Consider the following 23212-nt stretch of genomic DNA (forward strand, 5'->3'; position numbering starts at 1 on the left):
CCACCACAGTGAATCAAATGATTGAATCATGAATGCGATCAAGTTTGGCAAAGGCCTGGTAACAAGCCATTCATTTGATTCAGGTGCATTGGAACAAGGATACATCCAAAAGCTGCAGGACAGTAGCTCTCGAGGACTGGAGTTGGAGACCCCTGCTTTGTTTATTCATGCTGTTGCTTGTGTCCCTTTCAGGCTCTTATGTCCCTGTTTGTGCTGGCATCAAAAGATGGCTGGGTCAACATCATGTACCATGGACTAGATGCAGTGGGAATTGACCAGCAGGTAATAAATAATATTACCGTAAATACCTATGCTCATGCTTGTGGTTATAGTAAAAAGAAAGTCTACACTCTTCTCACACCTAATGATGATCAGTTAGATGTGTTTGATTTGCAGCACCTTGTTGCTACTTATCGTCTTAATTCCTGTGGAAGCAGAAAGGCTGTGCTTGTTTCAGCATTTTGAAATACTTTTATTTCACTTGTATTGACATACATATGGTATAATATATCAGGTTTTGCAGTTCACCTGACATTGCATTTACCTAATTTGAATGATCACATTTATTTTATTATCTCCAGATATTTAAAACCTTTGAATAATTAAAACCTTTTTCTATCTATCTGTCTGTCTGTCTGTCAGTCAGTCAGTCAGTCAGTCAGTCAGGTTCACTGTTCAGTGGTAGTAAACTAAGCAGAGTGGCCCACATGCCTGCCTAAATCTCCATCTACATACTCAAACCTCTTTGAGGGAATCCCACATTTCTTTAACAGATGGGATATAAAATTCCTCCTTCTGGTCTTCTGAATATTCAACCCAGTTGGATGTTCCCAGATCTCCTCCACAGGGACGTGTCTTAGTGTCGTCTGTTCATATCATTGCAATACTACAAATGTTTCCTGTAGGAGCAGCACCTTCTACATCACCTTCTCCTTCTGGATTTTATCATTGGAATCACATTTAACCCTTTCACACATAGTGGTCACTACAGTGGACAGCTATTCAAAGGCTGCTTTCTTGTATTTGTGTCAGTGTTGATGGTATACCTGCACATAAACCACTACATTGGACACTGATGTGTCACTCCATACCAAATTCACAAGTCAAAACGTATGATGTCCACCTAAGTCGACATGTAACAAACTCTTTAAAAAGTACATGTTTAAAAAAATGAAGTTCAAAAATCTTTATTTCATGCTTAAAGATGAATAAAAATACTAACCAGATTGAGGTTGTCATGCATGAAACGGTTAAATGGGACGGCCCAGTCCTCTGAGATCCCTTTGTTAGTATATTTTATTTGAAGAGCTTTGCTCCAATGTCCCTATTATGCTGTTTTTAAGTGCACTGCCTATGTCTTTGCTATAATGCAAATATCCTTTTTTAATTTAATTAACCCACACTCCCTCCAATGAATGTTATGTGAGCTGAATGTAGTTCATAACTAGTTTCACGTTAGAGTTTAAAATTATGATTGAAGGTGAGGGTTGAGCTATAATTGGAATGTGAAATTAGGAGCTTTGCTTGAATGCTCTATCAGAGATACTATAGTTATCTAATGGAAGCTAAAACGTTCTAATAAACTATCACACCTGAGGCCAGTCATGATCTTAAAAATGTATCTTTGCTTCCTAAATTGGAGAACACGCTGCTTACTGTCCCCTTAACCCCACAAATAATATACACAGACGACAAAAGCATCCAATAACATGATGCAAATTAGTCTTCTATAGTGGCTACAAAGTGAACACGTTCCTTGTAGAATTGGTTTATTTGAAAATCTATTAGAGAATCTATTAAAAAGAGTGGGCATTATTCTGGATGATTCAGTTTCCTCGCCTCAGGGAGAAACCTCACTGCAGTCCAACATGGCTCTGAATGACTAATCCCATTTACACTCCTCCCAGTGCTTTCAGCTCTCAGCGCTCCCCCAAATTGAAAATCTGACTCTCATCTCCGGCTTTATTGTCACTGAACTTCAGAGTTTTTTTCTTTATTTTTTGTTTTGTTTTCTAATGACTCTCTCCCAAAAACTACCTCCACATCCAATCAACCCACGTTGTCTCCATTCTCTGCCTATTCCTCTGTTTACTGTCATCCTTTGAGATTGCTGACAGTCCCCAGATTTTCAAACTGTACTGAATATGGACACAGAGTGTCAGATGTATTCTTTTCTCTCAAAATGAGTTGAATAGATGTGTAACCCTAAACATTTAGAACAGTGTCAAACTTATCCTGGAAGTGATTCTCAGCGATCACCATATTTCATGTACATACCAGCTAAAACAACCGGGCCGCTGGACATCAACAACTAACCTTTCCGTTTTCAGATGTGAACAATTTCAGGACAATCAGGTCACATATAACACATAGCAGGAAATAGTCTGTTTTGAATACTGCTGTAAGCTTTATGTAGTGATTTAAGAAACTGTCTGGTGACACACAAGACCCCTACTTGATAAAGGTGAATGCACCAGATTATTAGCTGAGCGTTTTGCCCATCAACACATCACACAAACTCAAAAGGAAAGAAAAAAGTCAGAAAAGTTCAGGGTTTGAGTACATCTGTGAAAAGGGCTTTAAACTTTCCATTCATAGTATTTTTTTTATTGAGATTAAAATGAGGCTGCTCAGAGGTGGCTGGAAGTAGGTACTTTGAGCTCACCCATGGATTATTTATGTTTTCCTATTTTTGTCTACCTTCATTCTTTCCATTGTCCTTTTCCTTTTTTTAATGTTACATTTCCCTGTGTCCTCTAGCCGATGACCAACAACAACCCGTGGATGCTGCTCTACTTCATCTCCTTTTTGCTGATTGTCAGCTTCTTCGTCCTTAACATGTTTGTGGGTGTGGTCGTGGAGAACTTCCACAAATGTCGGCAGCACCAGGAGGTGGAGGAGGCCAGAAGACGTGAGGAGAAACGCCAGCGTCGCATGGAGAAGAAAAGGAGAAGTAAGATCCAGAGAACAGGAAGAAGCTGAAGGGTGAACGTGGCATACGCAGGAGTAGGGAGGGAGTTGAGTGCCTGAAGCACTGTAAAGATTGAGGGGAAAATAATTAATAAAGAAAAGCAGAAGGATGAGACGGAAAATTTAACGAAATAAAAAAGAAAGTTAAAAAGGACTGTTTTAAAAAATCAAGTCATGTTGAAAAAAACATAGATGGAAGGAGGAGGACTGATGAGATCCAAAAATCTATTGGGAGAGGAACAAAGACTGAGTGTACAGAAGAATAAAGAGAAAATCTAGCAAAGAGATGCAAACGGTATACAGTCTATTATATAAAAAATGCTCACCTCTTCTCTCATACTTCCAATTTCAGAAATCTTATATACAGTATATGTTTAACTTAATAGATGCAATCTTTTAAAGTATCCACTCCTTGGGTAAAATCCACATGGCATATGCCCAAGACTTCTAATTTGATCTTTTATATTACACATGATAATATGACGTTGAATGAGTCATTTTTTCAACTCATTTAAAGCTACTTAACCTCTCTCACACATTTATCAAATTCTCTCTTTATATAAGCACAGAGTTTATCTCAGTGTTTGACTTTTCTTCAGCTGCTCTGAGCGTCATTATTCTTTCCCTCTTTTGGAATAAATTCACTACTGTGTAAAAGCCTTGAGTCGACTTTATTTCTCTATATTTTGTTAGGAAACTGGGAAATAGACATAGTGATCTAGCAAAATCATCTGCAAACATCGATTGAAATACATTATATGAGGCAAAAAAAAGAGTTTGTGCAATTCTAACATGCTTGAAAGTCAATATTTGGTAGGACCGTCTTTATTCGTCCACAATGCCTAAACTTTCTTAGCCTTCTTGTACTTTCTTGTAGTAGACTTTAAAAACTTTTATTTGGTCTCAGGGCCTCAGAAGTCAAACCTAGGCTGTTGCCCCCTGACCATCCACACCAATTGAGCAAAACCAGTAGACCTTAGGATGGTCCCACACTTCTTTAATAATGTTGGGGTCTGAGCTCTGGGGAGGCCAATCCATGACTGATAGTGTTCCATTTTTTTCTTTCTATCCAGCATTATAGCAGTGTGTTTGGCACCACTTCCTGAAAATTTAAGCCATTGGTAAACAGGAACCTTCCAGATAGCATTGCATGGTGGAACAACGTATATACTGACAACAACAATTTGAACCAAAGGTTTCAAATTTGGATTCTTCGCTCCAGAAGAGCTGTTGCCACCTATTTGCAGTCCAGTTCTTGTGTAATTTAGCATGCCTCAGATATTTTCTCCCCGTTTCCCCTCCTTAAAAGTAACTTCTTGACAGCCAGTCCACCACTGAGACCATTTCTGATGGGACTTTGGTAACTTTGGCAAGTAGATCTTATGTCTTGTGTCAGGTCTTGGCTGGATTGGATCAAATTAATGTTTTTCTGACAGGTTGCTAGTAACAAAATGTCTAAAGGTACATTTTAAAATGGGTTCTCAGTTTTATGTTATATGTAGATGCAATATTCCGCAGTCTTTGGGGTAGGTGTCTGTTTTATGCTCGAATCATTTATAGGTCAGCGTTAAGCGGCTCGACAAAAAGAAAAAACAAAACAAAACTAGTACTGTACTATAAATGAGTGAAAAAGCAGCCAATGTCCAAATAAAATCTCTAAAAGATCCTCAGCCTGAAGAAAGCCTCATAACCACTTAAAAATATAGCCTAGATCCTTGGAAGCAAAGTATTAAGAAGTAAGGAGTAACTCAAGACTTTGTGTACAGTACTGTAACCAATGAAATGAATCCTAATCTCTTTGAATTCTTCATGCTTTTATTCACTGTTTGTTTAATGAAACATTTTTGTCTGTATATTTTCTCTTTTGGTTTTTTGCCATTTTTTGGTCATTCGTTTTATTCTACATATTTCTAATTTGTCTTTCACTCCCATTTTGTTTTCCTTCTGTCATTTTTCCTTCTCATTCATTGACCCTAAACCCTAATTGTCTTATTGTTTTTCTTCCTCTATCCAGAGGCACAGAAGCTGCCCTACTATGCATCCTATGGTCCTACACGCCTGGCTATCCATGCTCTGTGTACCAGCCACTACCTGGACCTGGTCATCACCTTCATTATCTGCATTAATGTCATCACCATGTCTCTGGAGCACTACGACCAACCACAGGTGACAGCCTTGCTTGAGGAGGATAGAGCAATGCTTCGAACAAATCTGCTGTTTCTTTCTCAGTCTCATCAAAGTCTTCTGAGTAGGTGTTGATGGTTAAAAGTTGCCATTTCCTGAGGCAAGTGGCCAGCCCGCTGCTCTGAATCAGCAATAAATACTGCCAAAAACTAAAGCATGTCTTGAAGTGCTGGAATATAAACAATCGGCAGATTGGAGTATCGGCTATGTAAAATGATTTTCAGGTGGGAAAAAAGCCTTTTTAGCAGGAAAGTATTCAAGTACGGTGTTCAATAAAGTGGCTAAAAAGTAAGAAAAAGCTCTTCACGTGTTAAATGGATGGTAACAGTTGACTTTTTTATGCCATGTTCTTGTTACCCTAATGAAATAACATAATCAATTGGTTTAACATATGATCACTAAGGAGGAAATGAAACTACCAGAGCAACCCACTCAAATCAGTCAGGATCTTTCCCTGTGGTGTTGCCCCCACTGTTTCCTCTCACATTTCTGACCTGTGGCATGCAGGCTGTATACGACTTGTCATGGTGTTCAGTCTCAGTGTTGAGCTGAAAATGTTCTTATCTTGAGAGACAATTGTGGCAAACATATAAGGTATTAGCCACTTACATAGCTGTACACAGACAGCCCACGGAGCTCATTATTTTCAGTTGACTGTATGAATTGCCATTGACATCCAAAGGCTATCGCCCACACATGCGAGGCTATCGTCAAAGACCTGCAGGTTTTATGGCTACATAACACTTGACTGAAGCCCTTTGGGAATAAAGGAAAGAAATGTAGCTGAAATGGTATTATAAAGGCTGCTTAAAGTGGAAAAGTTAAAAACACTGGCCTTTGACTTAACTCGTTTAACAATGAAAATAATTACATTTTTGTCTTCAGAGCAGAACTGCTGTAAAAATGAATGGTTTTGTAAGAGCTTTAACAGTAAAGTAACCTGACAAAAACACATTTTGAAAAAGATCTATATTATAAAATAAGTTATAACGGTTAATTTTTTTTCCTTTATCTGAACCTGAACAAACAAAATTGTTCCTAGTCCTATAAAGCTATGGACAGTTAGTTTTGCCTGGTATAAAAACACAAAACAGGGAAGAAACTCTCCCCAGCCTCTTTTTCATCATCCAGGTCATCCTAGTCTAAGGAGCTTGGAAAGAAAGGTCTCGACTTCTTTAAGTTTCTTGAAGACATTTCACCTCTCATCCGAGAAGCTGCACAGTGTAGCGAGGAACGCTCAGACCTCTACATCGGAGAGACCAAACAGCCACTTCATAAATGCACGGCACAGCATAGACGAGCCACCTCGACAAGACAAGACTCGGCTTTTCCATCTGCATCTAAAGGTCACTCTTTCGAGGACGCCAATGTGTAGACGCCTTAACGCCCGCTCACATCCTGGGCCATTTGACCTCAGGAAATCACATGATAGGGTGGGGCTAGGTTTCGCATTGGGCTCAAAAACCCAAAACCTTGGCTGATTCTGACCTATTTTTACACCTTGGCCTTGGTGATTAGGTAGAGGATCAATAGGGGGTCCATGACCCTCTTTGGGGACAGTCCCATAGGGCTTAAAATCTGTGACTCTCCACCAGTTGCTCTTAAAACTGAAGAAGCTTCTCAGATGAGAAGAAATTTCAAGAAATCCAGACGCTTTTCTTTCCAAGTTCCTTAGACATCCTAAAACGCTTAACCTTATAGATTAACACGACTAATTCTGGAAATCCTTCAGGTATTTTCTGGTCTTGATTATCTGTGTTTTAAGCTGTGATTTTGTAGCACTGTGGCGACCAGAGAGGGTAGATGGCCAATAGCATTCGCTGATTTCAAATGACTTATGGGTAAAAAAAATAAATAAAGGAGGTGCTGAATTAAACTTCTCTCAACTTCAACACAATTGACTGAAGCAACCACCAATGAGAGGACAGGAAATCATCTGCCCTGAAAATACGTTACCTAGACAACCAGAAACATCCTCTAGCAACCAATTGTCAGCATGAAGGGATGCACAATGACCAACTCACTCTCTGTTTGGTCTCAGCTTTAAAACTAGTACTAAAAGTATTTTACCATAAGTCAAAAATCTACAAAGATCATTTAAAATAGCATCATTATGCAGTTAAAGTCCAAACATCTGTTTGAAAATGGCAAATTTCTACTACCTCTCAACACACGCTTTGTTAATATGTAATTAGACTTGTTGTGGATAATCTGGTTTAATTATTTGCACTGAACATTACAAATGTTTGACTTGTGTAGCCCTTTTTTTGTCTGACTCATTAATACCAGCGTACTAGAAAAAATGCTCTCTGTTTCTCCCTAGAGTGTGACATAATTTAGCTGTCTGTCTCAATTAAGCTCTCCTCTATTAAAAGAAATTTGTTGGCAAGTGCAAATGTTACTGACTCTGGCAAAACGGATTCACTGAACAACAATTCTCATAACTTGCTGTGTTATTTGCTTCATTCTTCAGTGAACTGATAAAAAGACAATTTTAGTGGCGTGAAAAAAGATAACAAATGTGCTTGTAATAGGTCACGGGAGAGGTGATATTAACTGTCTGCTGTTGTTGTCTCAGTTCTAACCTCTCTGTCCATCTTTCACCTCTCTTACTCTCCCAGTCTCTGGAGACTGCATTAAAGTACTGCAACTACTTCTTCACGTCCACGTTCGTGATCGAGGCCTCTCTCAAACTGGTAGCTTTTGGCTTTCGGCGCTTCTTCAAGGACAGGTACAGTCCCGGCTGCACTAAATCTTTGAAGCATGCAAAACTGATAAAATCTGTTATAGTATTGCCCCACGGCACCAGCAGCAAGTTAATCCTTGTACAGTCCACATTCTGGTATTATATACCATGGCCTTATCTCTTATATTTCTTCCTAATAGAGAAGCAGCTGCTTGCTGTGGCCAGCTAAGCTCTGAGAGACGACAAGAAAAAAATACAAGATCACAGATTCAAGGGCAAAACTTACACACACAGATTACTTTGTGATTATGTCTTCCATAATAATCGCTACGGGGCGATCGTGGCTCAAGAGTTGGGCGTTCGTCTTGTAATCGGAAGGTTGCCGGTTTGAGCCCCGGCTCCGACAGTCTCGGTCGTTGTGTCCTTGGGCAAGACACTTCACCCGTTGCCTACTGGTGGTGGTCAGAGGGCCCGGTGGCGGCAGTGTCCGGCAGCCTTGCCTCTGTCAGTGCGTCCCAGGGCGGCTGTGGCTACACTGTAGCTTGCTATCACCAGTGTGTGAATGTGTGTGTGAATGGGTGGATGATTGTGTATAGTGTAAAGCGCTTTGGGGTCCTTAGGACCAAGTAAAGCGCTATACAAATACAGACCATTTACCATTTTTCCAGCACTCTTATACCTTCTTATAAATTGAATCATCTATTAAATGTACATAGAACCAGATTTGTCGTTAGTGAAAGCCGCCGTGTTCCCCCACCATGTTTGACTACAGTGGCTGTGATGGACATCTCCCTGTCAACTAATTGTGTTTTACGTATTTGTCTAGAGACCAACTATATATGTAAAACACCAAATGGGAAGGAGAAGTTATAGGTGTTTGCATGCAATGGAGCGACATTTTAATTTGTGTCTGCATCTTCCGACTCAAGATATGAAGCATCATACCTATGTTTTATCTGCAGGGGAGTCCCTTTCACCAAAGAAACTAACACGTGAAGGAAAGAGACAACGTTACCAGCAACTTCATCAAATATCATCCTCTTCCTCCTCTCAAGTCAGACAAACATGCTTATTTATTCCCAATATTGTTGCAGTCAGTTATTGTCTGCAAATTAGATATGCAACACTCCCGTCTCCGTACAGCTACCAGCTATTTTTAGTGTCCTAAAAATTACGCTTTCTCTCTGATAAACATTTTCATTACGTTCTCGCATCATATGAGAGTTTATTCATGTAAGTGTCTCAAGAGTTCAACAAGTCAGACAGTTTCACCAACACCTGCTAATAGCAGCTAACCCTGTTAATTGGTTAATGTTGTCATTGGGCTTCTTAAATTTGTAAGTCTGAGTTCAATCTATAGGATCAAGCCATTCCTGTGATCCTGACCACCTCTCCAGCCACTCTGTGCTGGGGGAGGATTTATTGTAGATACATCCTATCTGGAAGATCTGTTTCTTCTGTTGTAAGCTTCCTGCTTTTATGACCCTTTTGGTCAGCAGGAGGTCACACACACACATTCTCACATGACACATACACATTCTTGCACATGCATACAGATGCTTACACATACACACACATAGTGCCTTGTCTTAGAACCATTGGGGGGTTTTACAGAGGGAGGTGCTTGTGCTGTGATGTGTATTGTAACAGTTTGTCAATAAATAGCTGCGAGGGAAGCTGCTCTTGGAAGGATTTTGGGCATGAGACAGGTTAGGAGCGTGAGCTCCAAGAGCTGGTTCTTGACCAAAAACTTCCCTCGTTAGCGAGTGAAAAACCGGTTGAAGATGTTCTGTTATGTCTTGTTTTCTTCATGATGAATAAGTCTCTAAACTAGCGGGGCTTGTGGAAACACAGACCCAACAAACCCCAGCTAACAGTGGCTAACAGAAGCAGAAACAGACAGAAACGTTCTGCATATCCTCAGGAACTCACCTCAGTATGTCTGTCATTGGCCACAAGTCAGCTTCTTTGACTCACTGACTCAGATCAGACTCCTTTCACAAAGTTTTACAGCCTCTTCCAGAGTAAATAGACGTGGACGTTTCTCACCCTGCATTGACAGCTGAGGTAAACAGTGGACTCACAGCACTCTACTGAAACTCTGGGGAGAATCAGGTCCAAACAGTCGCAGAAACATGCCAGCTGTGGTCATTATGAGTACAAATTGAATGTTTTTGCTCTCACTTGGCTGAAACCTGACAAAAACATGTTTTTCCTACCGGAATATACACTTGAATTTGGCGGGGTAGGAACACAGAACTCAGTTTACTGCTATCTACTGACATCTAGTAGTGGAAATTTTATACATTGTACCTTTAAGAAAGATTGTTTATGTTTGGCCCTAACTTTTGCCAGAAATTGTCAATCCACAAAAAAACAGCCTACAGTGAATGAAAGACCATTTTTAGAGAATGCTTGCTTTCTTATTCCACATGTTTCAAGTTCTGCACTTCTGTTCAGGTTGTTTATTTTCTCTTCAGGCTTTTGTGCCTAATTAGAACCACAAAGAGCTAAATCCTGCTTTAGATATCATTGGCAGGTATTTCCTGTGTGAGAATGCAGTGTCGGTGAGCCTGCTAGTATATTAACAGCATACACTATGAAGTTGCTAAGAGACCTGGTTAGATCTATGGACAGATGGATGGTGACAAAAATGTGTTGTTTAAATATAACCAACCGACTATGCCAGCACTGTGTAAAGAGAATAAGATCCAAGCCCCTTTTACACAAGTTTTTGATGATGTCATCGGTCAATTATATGGTGAATGTTTAATTTAAAAACACGATCCAACTGTGCAGGTGCAGAAAGTCTTGAATTTTTAACTCATTTCCATATCTTCACCCAGCATCATAGCAATCCTGCAGGGGCTCTTCTCTCAGTTACATATACAAGACCGTGGAGCAGCTGTGAGAGTGTTGGCAAATATTATTCGACCCTACTATGTAGATTTATTATTGCTGCTTCCGATCCATTTCAAGAACTGTGCTGGAGAAAATTGCTATTGGTTATTTCTGCCCCTCTTGCTTTCAAAATTACTTCTTCCGACCTATTTTAATGTCCATCTTTCTATGTGTCTCAGTTTTAGTTAGTCACGGTATTTCTTCTAGTGTGCATTGCATTTCATGGCTCTCTTTCTCTATGTCCTTCCTCTCTCTTCTTTTGCAGCACCTTTGTCTTTTTCTGTCTTTACCCTTGTGTGTCTTTTCGGAAACCCCTGGGTTTATTAGGCAACCCTGTTTTGAGTGTGTTTACACTGTGTGAGTCTGTCTGTGTGCCGCTTCTTGTTGTTCTGGCACTGAGATATTGTCTAGCGTGAAACGCAGTGGGGAAACATTCCCCCGGGCAATAATTTTGCTGTAACCTGAGTGAAAAGTGAAGGAAACGTAGCTACATTTAAAAAAATAAGGGGGGGGAATGTATATTTAAGGGAGTGCACATGTCTTTTAAAGTAAGAAAGGTCAGGTCTCTTTCTTATATAATGGTTTTAAAGGTTCTTTCATAATATAGCTACTCAACAACAATATAACTGAAGAATGTCCTCTTTATATTTGTTGTCTGATGCGATTATGCGATGCTTGTTTCAGAATTAGCATTACAATATGAAGTTTGCATCAAAACTTTGACAAAAATATAAAAATCCACATTATTTATTTAACTTTACATTCATGAATTCTCCCACATGAGCCGTTTAGTAACTCTTTTTTGACCAATAAAATGACAACAGGCTACATAAATCACTCAGCAGATATTGTTTCTTAGTCCAAGTTGTATTCAAACTCTTATTCTACTATTATTATAAATATTCATAGCTGGAGCAGGCCTTAGGGTAATGGTGAGCTGTTACCAATTCTTCTGCCAAGTCAGTTGTGCGAGAGTCAGGCCAATTATGCACAAATGTGATGTAGAACATTAATATTCATTGGGAAATTAACATGACACCGACCGTGATGTGTGCAGTCATGAAATCCTGAGCAATTCATCCTCGTTCTCCTTTTTTTAAGACTCACATTATATTCCGTCGGGTTCGGTATTTTTCCGGTATGTTGAAAAGTCGTTGTGCGTGTCTGTGTGTGTAGGTGGAACCAGTTGGATTTGGCCATTGTGCTGTTGTCAGTGATGGGCATCACCCTGGAAGAGATTGAGATCAATGCCTCGCTCCCCATCAACCCCACCATCATCAGGATCATGAGGGTGCTCAGGATAGCACGAGGTATACCACAACCTACAGACGCACACGTCTTTAACCCTACATCCTGCCCGTGGTGTTTTCTTATGCCTGAAACTTCATCTTACTTTACTTCTTTTATTATTTTATATTTTTATACATGTGCTTGTCCCTTACCCGTTTCCTAATTTACCATTTTTCCAGAGAAAATTAGTCAGAGGTTTTGTGTGTTTTGCTTCTGTTTCAGTTTTCTGTAGCTGTTGTTTGAGCTATAGTATGCCCAGCTGTTCTTTAATATCATCCAGCAGTCAAGATAAATTAAAAGTCATGTATATTTCCACATCACTAATTTCAATTTAGTTCTCACAAAATGATTGTGTTCATTATTTTTGTAAATGAAGCTTTTGAAAATGAAATCAGAGGAGCCTAACAGAAGCTTAGCAGGTGTAATCTCTCATGTCCTGTAACCTTTTGGGTTAAATATTACAGACATGTTCGTTTTTGTTTGATTTAACTTGTGGAAGTGATAAATGTTTCTTTATGTGTTTAATTCAATCTATGAAACAGCATTTAGGGAGCCTTCAAACTTACCACTGAACAAAGACACATGGATAACGATGACTAGTTGTGTTGACTGCTTGAAGAATTTTAGACTGGCCTACTGACTGACTGAGTAACTTGAAAAAGAGGCTCACTGAGGTTGATATCAGTATCCATATATCACTGAGATATGCTCTCGTTTTCAACTTGACTCTCATTTTGCATCTGTGCTCTAATAAATCTGGGGAAATTGAAGGACTAGTTCTTTGGGCTGTCCTCTTAACTTCACACTGAGGGGGATAAAGGCTAATTACATCAATCTCACTTAATCCTCGCCCTCTCTTACCATCACCCTCTGCCCTCCATAATTCTGTTCAGGGACCTCTGAGTGGACCCGTGGGTAATATGCTAACTAAACAGCAGCCAGTGGTAATTAAGAAGCAATGGGGTATTTGATGATGAGTGTGAGGGCTACTGGTGACTTTTAGTCTTTCTTCTCTTAACATTTTTGCCACTGTGTATGAATGTTAACTAATTTGTGACTATGCGAGAGAATATTAAAATGTTCCACAGTCGTTTCATACAAGTGGATTAATTCCAACTCGCTAGTGGGATAATACAATAGAATATTCATCTGACTGTTTTGTTGTATGTTGGCAGTTAATGTTAGTTTTTCTCTAAAAGTGTCCAGTACAATGAAATGTTACAGCAACATTAAAAGAAAAATATTATTGTTCATTTTGAGATTAAACTTTCAGAGTAAATTCAGAATGTGGAGATGAAATTTGTCGTTTCAAGTCAAATAACTGCCACAGCGTTTATGCCGTCTACTAAATGCCTGTGTAGAAACAGCATGATCAGTGTCTTATTGTGTCTTGTTGTAAATCATAGTGTGACCATTAGTAATCTGCCCATTGATGTTTCATTTCATTGTTTCATTTTGCGCAAATCTGGCCAAATTTCTGTGGTATTTCCTACTGACACTATGCATCTTTCTGTCCTTATATTTGTCACCACACAGTGTTTATGTGCTAAAAAAGAAAGAATTTATTTGTACTAAAAGCAATTCTAAAGTACAATTTAACTAACCCATCTAATAAAACATTGTAATTATTTTCAAATTGTTACTTTATTCTCAAAATCAATAATAACATGTTTTTTTCTTAATGTGGCCCTAATACTCCTTCAAAGTCCAAGGACTGCATTTGAACTAATAAAATCTCATTTAATGTTTTTAGCATGACCCAGTATAATAATAATCTACCCCACAATATAATGACCGTGCTTGTGAATTATTAGCTGGCAGGGATGCTAGCTTTTCCCTTGAACTAATGGTGTAAGCCTTAGTTTTTCAGTGTTATAAACTCTTTGTAGGCTTGACATTTTTAATGAACCGGATGGACACATTCAAAACAGTCAGTGAACAAACAACTCTACCAGCTAGACTTTGAGTGTAAGTATTGCCGGCTAGCTAGCTGCTACTCCAAAATAGTCAACAGGTATATAGAAATGAGAAGGCTATTATTTGTGTTCATTTTATATTTTGTATAAAAATAAAACCCAGAGAAGTGAAAAAAGAAAAAGGATGACAAATGCAACCATTAATTTGGAAGTGTAGCACATTTAGCCTCAGAAGCAGCTGTCTCCCAGAGAAACTTATTCCTATAACTTGGAAAACAAACAAAAACAAATACTGGAAATAAAATACTGTAACTATGCAAATATGCTCAAATTTATATATAATTTAAAAACTATATAAGTTACATGTTTTTTACACAGAACCTTAACCCTTATAGCAAGTACTCAGTTTTTAGCTAAGTATTTACTGTTGTCTGATTCTTAGCTAACTCTGGATGAGCTGCAGTGAAGACAGGGAAAACCAGTCTATCCGAGCCACGTTCAGACTCATTTAAATTCCCTTTCTGCCTTACTCTGATGCTGGACTTGAAGAGCAGGTTGTTTCAACCACGCCTATCAGCCTAAACACTTAAAGTTGCCAACATGTGGTTGGTTGATTAGATATTTATGCTAGCAAGCAGTTGAACAGTTGTCCCTAACAAAGTGGCCAATGAGGATATATAGTGTTACTGAGCAGTCATAATATCAACCACAGAGCTTTAATTTATATCCTACAGATACCAAATTAGATGTAATATGAAACCTGACATTGAAATAATGTACAGCCATGCTTTTTTACGAACTGTAGCATTGCTGAGGCTAATTTCCAACCAGGTGCCAAAACCTCACTGTCATAGTTCATTAGACAGAAGTCCTCCGTCAGAACTGTAGATATTTAATTGCAGTACCAGATCTTACAGGACAAAGTCCCAGTGGTCAAAATATATTCAAAGTTATTAAAATGATTGGCAAACAGCATTTTTTTTAAAAAGTCGCCGTGATCGAGCATTAAAGACTCTAAAATGTTTTCAGCAAATAAAGGCAGCAACTGCCTGTAAGTAAAGCTGTTGGCTGTATGTTTTGGTGAAAAGGTTATTAAGCGTTGTTCTCTTCTTGGGCTGTAACCACTGCTTTCACCCTCTCTTTGTCACGCACTGTGTATCTTCACTAAGAACTGTGAAGAGCAGCCCATCTCCCAGGAGGTTATATTGTTCCTTGCTGTTCTCTGTGAGAATACTCTCATGTTTTCCTCTGGCTCCAGTAATTACAGAGTTCCTCCAGAAATTGGACATCTGGGAATTGTCGAAGGTCGCTTATGATGAAACCTGTTCCATGTATTGATCGTTTACTGTCTCTCTTTCTCTCTCTGCCCACACCTTATGTATCTATCTTGACTTTTCTCCTCCATCCCTCTGGTGTCTTTAGTCTTTCTGTCTTTGGTATTACTTCCCTTCACTCTGTAGGTGTTGTTGGTTGTTTATCACCCCAACACGTAGGTCAAGTGTCACGTACAGACACAGACTTATGCAGTTTTACCCATGGCTATAGTTTTCTCTGACCCTGTGTGATCTCTCTTCAGTGTTGAAGTTGCTGAAAATGGCAACGGGGATGAGAGCTCTTCTTGACACCGTGGTCCAAGCTCTGCCTCAGGTATGAGTCATCACACACACACACACACACACACACACACACACACACACACACACACACCAGAGCTTATCTCAAGAGCACCCAGGAGTTAATTAACATTTGTGAAATGATAAATGACCAGAGTCGATAAACGCTCTCTGAGAATAAGAACTTTTAAAAAGTCAGGTTATTAGAAATATTTTTGCCCTTAATCTTATGACACTTGGTAAATTTCCATGGCTGCTCTAATTTATTCAGGAATTTAAAAAAACACAGACACATACTCGCAGCAATAAGTTAAGATTTCTTTTTTTTTTCATTCTTACCACCGTTAATGAGAACAGAGCAGCAAATGTGCTCTGCTCCCCTGTTGCACTGAAAGACTCTTGGTCTCAAGCCTTTGCTGATATTAATGGATGGTTTTGTGGAATCTGAGGGGACACAGAGAAACTGTAGATCGACTATTTTAGCTGGGGATGTTTAATAACTTATTAGGAGTTCAGTAATGTTGAGATATTTTACCAGCACCGTACTCCAGTCACACTCTGCTCTTTTGGGACTCAACACAAGTTTGTAATTTTGCTTCTGTACACCACCACAGTCAGTTCAAACTGAAATGATCTACGTTTGCTTGAATTGCAGACTTTAAGCTTTAATTCATGGCGTTTAACAAAACTACTTAACCCTGCAGGAATTACAGCAAGTTTTATACCCACACTCTCCCATTTTCAGAGGCTCAAATGTAAATGGACAAACTAAAGTCACTTTAGATTTATGGATTATTATTATTTTTTGACTTTTTTTGATCCTTTTCCTGTAGTTGCTTTCAGTCTCTCTGCTTTAAGTTTTGTCTTCATTAAGAAAAAATCATGCTCTGTTGGGTTGAAGTCAAGTGACGGTCTTGGCTTTAATATCTCATTTTTCTGTCATGACAATTCTTGGGTTGCTTTTGCTTTCACCTCTTACCCATGTGCACTGCAAAGAGCCATAAAGTCAGCTTTGCTGAAGCTGAGCAGAGGGTGTAGCCCATCAGCTATCACTTCTATCATGAGCTGTTTTACTCCTTCCACATAATTTTCTTTTCCAATCATTTTGATACAAATTAGTCTTCATCAAAGATTTTTCTCTAAAACGGGGCGTCTCCTTCAGATGTTTTTAGTCAAGTCTAATCTGACCTAATCTCACCTTGTTGTAAATCCTCTCGATTTCATCTGTATTTCTATGAATTTCATCTCTAGCTTGTAGACTTGATAACAATGACAAAGGGTTTTTTCTTAACCACGACTATAATTTACAGTTATCAATTTTATCTTTTTTTCAATGGTCTTTTGGTGTTGCCACATTTTTTTTCCTTTTTAAGATTCATTTTGTTTTTTTAGCCAAATGATGGCCTCTTTTTCTGGCATCATCATGTTTTGGAACCTCGGATTGAGACTTCCAATTACCAGCTACCTTTTATCTAATACATTTGTCATAGATTATCAAGTGAACAGGATTTCTTTGACCATTAAACTGCTTGTCAGTCACTCTGCAGTTCATTTTGAGCCTCTGAAAATGAGCGACTAATGGATAAAATTGCTGCAATTTCTAAACTGTTAATATATGAATTACCTTTTTAAAACCCCTTGAATTAAAAATGAAAGTTTGCACTTCAGTCACATCTTAAATCCACTGTGGTGGAGTACAGAGGCAAAATTACAAAAAAAGCTTATGGATCTAAGCATGGGTCATATTTAATGAGATATACAGAAAATCAAGTCAAGGTTTTTTAAAAAAAGAATTTGGTCAAACTAGAGGGGAAAGAAAGCTGTGATGTATTGGGACTGTCAACTCTTGGAAACATATCCTTATTAGAGGCATTTCTAATGGAGTGAGTCAGCAGCAAGAAGTTCATTCTGCTGTCGGTCTGGTTCTTTCTCCTGGGTGTCTGGGAGGATTTTTGTCTCCCTGATGTTTGGATTGCAAAATTTGTGCACATATACAAATTATAGTCACAGTAAATGTCTCTGCTTCAGTAAGCCTCACATTTATAAATGCGAGCTCTTTCATTTTCAGTTTCACAAAAACAAAATCGACATGAACACAGACAAACTCACACACAAAGGTTTCATTGGTAAATAGTAAATGAAAATTGTTAAATTCAAAATGCTGGCAGATATTAATTTAATGCCATTGTTATTTTTTAAGTGTCCAATAAAAAAAAGGCATAAAAAAGCCAAATTATCAGCTGTTCTCTGAAAAAACAATAACAGTTGAGCCTTCACTGTGATGCATTATAAATAGCATACTACTGTGTATTTATATATTAGTAAAAATGGGAAGAAAGCATTAAATCGTATAGATCCTGGAAGTGTTCCAGTATCATTTCATCTATATTTTTTCTTTTTCACAGGTCGTTTCATGATAGATTTATTGCCACGGTGCTATGACACAAAAGCCATTAGTTGATCGTTTGTAATGTTACTGCAACTCTGTGTAGAGCAAATGAAGCATGTAATTGGCATTGTCTATACGATATAGCAGTAGGCTCTGTTGTTAAATAAGTTCATTTTTCAGCATCCGCACATTTTTCATGAGGTCAATTTTACCTTTTGTAAAGTGAGCACGTAACAAGCCAGAACATCAATGTTTTCTTCAGTAGAGCACGTCTTCACTGAAGCCAGAAGAAAGATAAATCTAGCTTAATAGCAAGTATGCACAGTTATGCTTGTACAGTAGAAAAATCAAATACATGAGTGTGCTGTGACCTTTTTTTTTCTGGTCCACCTAGAAATTGTCTCAGAATTTCTCTCAATTACACCAACTGGCATCCCTCTGCTAGGCACCAAAAAAATATACAGTGGTTTTAAAAATGCCTATATAAGAAGAAGTAGTGTCTTGTGACCTTTTCTGCTTGTGTTTTAAATGCATCTCAAATACACGTTCTTTGCTTAAGGACAGAGAACAGTAGGAGGGTTGTGCTCCATGGTTTAGCAATGTCTTTGTACTTAATGGTCTGTGTCTGTAAAAAAAACAAATCATCCTGCTTGTTTTCAGTTGGGATTTGACCATATGCCAGTGTTTCTCATATCACATTATGGAGAAAGAATTTACCCTGAAGAAAAAAATGTTCCTCCCAATGGCACCAACAACATTTTCAGGACACACTTTTAAAATGTAGTAGATGGCTTTAGATTTTAGATTCGTTTACCGGAAACCAAAAGATGTACACGACACAGGATGCTCCAACTTCAGCTACCTTGTTGATTATTGTGTTGCTTCCTTAGCATTCAGCTATCTGTTTCACATTGTGTAGCAACACTGCTCCTGAAGCTTTCTTTCAGTCTCTGCTCAAGGAATCCAAAGACATCAGATGGGTTTAAGTTGCAAGCTGCAGACTGCTTCAGGCCGAGGCATGGATATTTTTTACATCTATCATGAGAAGAACGCTCTCCTCAGGCGTTGCCTAACCTCTCCTCTGTAGTGTATATACATTCATTTCCGCTTATCTCCTTCTCTCATCAGTCCTCCACTGTGATCTCACCTGCTGTAAAAACTAAAACACATTGTATGCTATCCCCAGCTTCTCTCAGTTTATTTGACTGTCTAATAGAATCCTACATTCACCTATTTAAAAGCACCCCACTGCCTTCCCTGTGAAGTGACTTAGCTAATGGTGTGATGCTAGTGCCTATTACTGCACCCACAGGGACTCTTTATCCATCTACATCTACACTGTGACCATCTACATCGACCGATTCACACACGTTACACTGTCACCCAGAACTGTGCAATACAATGACGATGCTGCGTAAACCTGGCTTGCAACTGAACCAATGAAATTCTTCTCCAGTCCTGGAGAAGCACCAAACAGGACCAAAAAGGAGCAAAACTGCAGTTAATCTACGTGTATGTTTCATCATGAGACAGACAAGGCCTTGCTGTGTGATTCACGGATGATAACAAGCAATGCAAAAGGAACATGAAGGTTCTGGTTTCAAATATAAATTCATAAATAGTGAAATCCTGTTATATTAAGTACCGTTATCTCTGAACTCTGACAGGGGAAATAGGAGGAGGAGTTGGAAACTACTGAGTCAGTTTGTACAGTGGCTGAGCCCCCCCTCACCTAACTGTGGAGGTCCACGTGATTCGATTCCACAAATGAATATAACAAATGAATGCTTTTTCTTTATGTTCCAGGTGGGGAACTTGGGCCTACTCTTCATGTTACTGTTTTTCATCTATGCTGCTCTGGGTGTGGAGCTGTTTGGAGAACTAGGTGGGTCTTTCAGACACCACTTTTGTTCCAACTAAAGGTTTTTTGGAGCATGTTTATCAAATATAATTAGATATCTGTAAAAACACTGCAATGAAAAACGCAGCATACAAGGAATGTTTGGATTTGCCTTTTTTACCTGGATTCATCTCCATTTGTACCACCTGCTCATTTGTTATGTCTCACTCTATGGACAGACGCAAAAGAAAGATACAACTGACTGAGCCACGATTCACTCTTTACCATGTCTTGCTCATTTTGTTTTCTTTCCACTTGATACTTGGTCTCAGTGTGTAATGCTGACTACCCCTGTGAAGGAATGAGCCGCCATGCTACCTTTGAAAACTTTGGAATGGCCTTCCTTACGCTCTTCCAGGTTTCAACTGGCGACAACTGGAATGGCATCATGAAGGTACTTTTGTTCTTCATCCTCATTTCATCATTTTGGGCTGGGTTATCTAATGGACCTAAATGATTGTTTTTCACTCCGCTTTACCTCAACTTGTCTCCAGTGGCAGTGTTGGACAGATTTTTTTAGATGAGACACCGTTTGAGCATTTCTAATTCTATTCTAATAACACATACATGCTTATGTTGAACTGGTTGGCTGATCGTATATAAGCTACTCCAACCTCAGCAGAGAAAGAGGATGAGAAGCAGAATTATAATTGAAGGTCTTTAGTTCAAATCTGTGGACTAGACCGTATTTAGGTTGGGGAAATGAGTGCGCAATGAGCGTGTCCTTTAGCAAAGATGATCCTGAAGATGTAAATGTGGACTCAGAGTCTACAGAGGATGAATGAAGATTCAAATTCACATTCACAAAAAGTGACTATTTCATCTGCCTCTTCAATTTCATCTATCACTTCAATCTTACTCTCCAATCACACCCAAGTACCCTGAGTACCTGGAGCTCTTAAAATTTTAAACAGCTCATATCCAGCTGTTAATCAGTGCTGATTAGGCTCTCTAAAAAGTGACTGTGGCTGAAAAGCAAATTTCTGGAAGTGTGAAAGTTTGACAGTGTGTCATGTTAAAACTAAAGAGTATTAATTGATTGATTGATTGGTAAATAATGGAAATGAAACTTTTCTAAGCCCAACTCTGATTTAAAATAATTATTTCTAGCAAATATTTTGTGTGTTTACTACATATAAAATCTTCCTTATTTGACTGATCTTTTCCTCTTCCCCTTTTCTTTTCCCTACTTTCCTGCTATCCAGCTTTATCTGCCGAATCCTCACTATTTTTCCATTTTACCCACTCACTCTTTCTCTGCTCCTTTACTGCCTTTTCATGTGTTTGACACTTCATTCCTGTCTCCTTCCTCAATCCTTTAAAACTCTCTCAATACCCTTTTATCCTTTAGGACACCCTGAGAGAGTGCCCGCCCGATCGTCCAGGAACCGACTACGGCTGTCATGCCGGACTGCAGTTCATCTCCCCGATGTATTTCGTGTCCTTCGTGCTCACAGCTCAGTTCGTACTGATAAACGTGGTGGTTGCCGTGCTGATGAAACATCTGGACGATTCCAACAAGGAGGCACAGGAGGATGCTGAGATGGATGCAGAGATTGAATTGGAGTTGGCCCAGGGAGGCCTGTGCTGCATGATGGGAGGCATCGGAGCCATTGCTGGGGCCACCGTTGCCACTGCGAGCGGGGCGGGCGTAGGCGGCGGAGTGTCTGGCGCAATTACAGCGGGAACAGTCGGAGGCCCAAGTAGCGGATTGATGGCACCACTTCGAGATGGAGGAGGGAGCGCTACTCATGAGGGACACACTCACCCTCGATGTCGCCTCTACTCCCCTGCACAGGTGAGTGGACTTTCAAATATTCAAGAGAGTAATTACTGCTGAACAGAGAGCTCTTGGGTTGGGTTCTGCATGCTGGCTATGTCAAAATCACACTCATCTTTTAGAAAAACAAAATAGTTTTGTAAACCTGTTTATACCTTTTCTTACGCAAATCATGGCGGTGGAAAAAATAATTATAAATACTCATTTGTTGAAACCAGAGGTCAGCAACCTGCGGCTTCCAAGCCACAGGCAGCTCTTTAGCCACTAAAAAGCTGAATGTGGATTGGAAGCCATGGGTTAGGCTTAGGGTTAACTGTAAGTCAATTACATATATGTATATGTATTCATTCAGCCTCTACCAGTTACAGCCGTCACAAAATGATATTGAAACCTGTGGTTGTAAGGATTTGACAGACACCGTTAGTCTGCACAACTCTTGACTGCAAAGTCCGTCGAGCACGATGAGTCATCATCCGCCAAATAGCTCATTCAACAACACAACAGGATTGCCTATCTGAGTTATGCTGGGCTTACACTGTGCGATTTTTGGCCCATTTTGAGCCGATTTTTGAGTCGTGCGACCGTTTTGGCGATCGGCCCGATTTTGGCCTTCATCGTGCGTCATGCATCGTGTAGTATACGTGGGGTAACGAGAAGCGATTAACACCTCACGACCAGCTCCCGATCATCAATCGCTTGGTCGCGAGGGTGTCACCGCAGCTTCTCACACTGCGCACGCGCAAACACAAACGTCAGCGAAAAAGACGGCGCAGCACGGCAGTGCAGCGTGTGATCTGGACACAAGCGATGGAGGCACAACTTGTAGAACTATGGCAAGCTCACCCGAGCCTTTTCGATGTGGCCTCACAAAATTATCACGACCACAACAACCGTGAAAATAGTTGGATCTACATTGCTGCTCAATCACAGCTGCCTGATCAGTGTTTTTCATTAGCAATTTACCAAAGTTGATGGTGGTGGTGTGCGTGTCTGTGTGAGTGAAAGACAGAGAGGGAGAGTGAGCGACAGAATTTCTGTTATAACCTTCATTTTATGGACGCACAGTGTGAGCACTCAGGTCGCATCAGAGCATCGGGCCGTATAGTGTGAGACCCTGCATCGTGACCTATGAACTTCTAACCCCTGCGAGTCAATCATACAGTTTGAGCAGGAGCTGAATCGCGCGACTGAAAAAAATCGCACAGTGTCTGCCCAGCATTACAGTGTAGAGCCAGTTTGCATAGTCACGGCCCAAGACGTGTTTACTTCTGTCCATTAAGGTAACATATACTACTCCTTTGCCCAGAGCAAGGAAAAAAAAACACACTAGTTTCTGCCATTGTAATAAACCAGTAATGCAATCGGAGTAATTATCATTAAGTGGCATTTTCAGGGTTTGCTTTTTGATTGCTTTTTTTCTATGCTTTTCATGGTAAATGGTAAATGTCCTGTATTTGTATAGCGCTTTACTTTGTCCCTATGGACCCCAAAGCGCTTTACACTACATTCAGTCATCCACCCATTGTACATTGTAGCCACAGCTGCCCTGGGGTGCACTGACAGAGGCCAGGCTGCCGGACACT

At 39.6% G+C, this 23212-nt stretch overlaps 1 protein-coding gene across 3 annotated transcripts in view; it reads left to right on the forward strand.

Moving 5' to 3' along the window:
- The window catches only part of LOC146386086 (voltage-dependent T-type calcium channel subunit alpha-1I-like), a 262563-nt gene that overhangs the window by 212885 nt on the left and 26466 nt on the right, over positions 1–23212 (forward strand). For all 3 annotated transcript variants that reach the window (XM_084932111.1, XM_084932109.1, XM_084932110.1), the window contains 9 exons: positions 193–282; positions 2761–2953; positions 4985–5136; positions 7776–7885; positions 11918–12051; positions 15524–15594; positions 19756–19834; positions 20122–20243; positions 21201–21647. In XM_084932111.1, the coding sequence (XP_084788237.1) occupies positions 193–282; positions 2761–2953; positions 4985–5136; positions 7776–7885; positions 11918–12051; positions 15524–15594; positions 19756–19834; positions 20122–20243; positions 21201–21647 (1398 nt within the window). The remainder of the gene's footprint in view (positions 1–192; positions 283–2760; positions 2954–4984; positions 5137–7775; positions 7886–11917; positions 12052–15523; positions 15595–19755; positions 19835–20121; positions 20244–21200; positions 21648–23212) is intronic.

This window comes from Perissodus microlepis, chromosome 6 (assembly GCF_051167445.1).
Source record: "Perissodus microlepis isolate ML-2025 ecotype Zambia chromosome 6, ASM5116744v1, whole genome shotgun sequence".
Lineage (NCBI taxonomy): Eukaryota > Metazoa > Chordata > Actinopteri > Cichliformes > Cichlidae > Perissodus > Perissodus microlepis.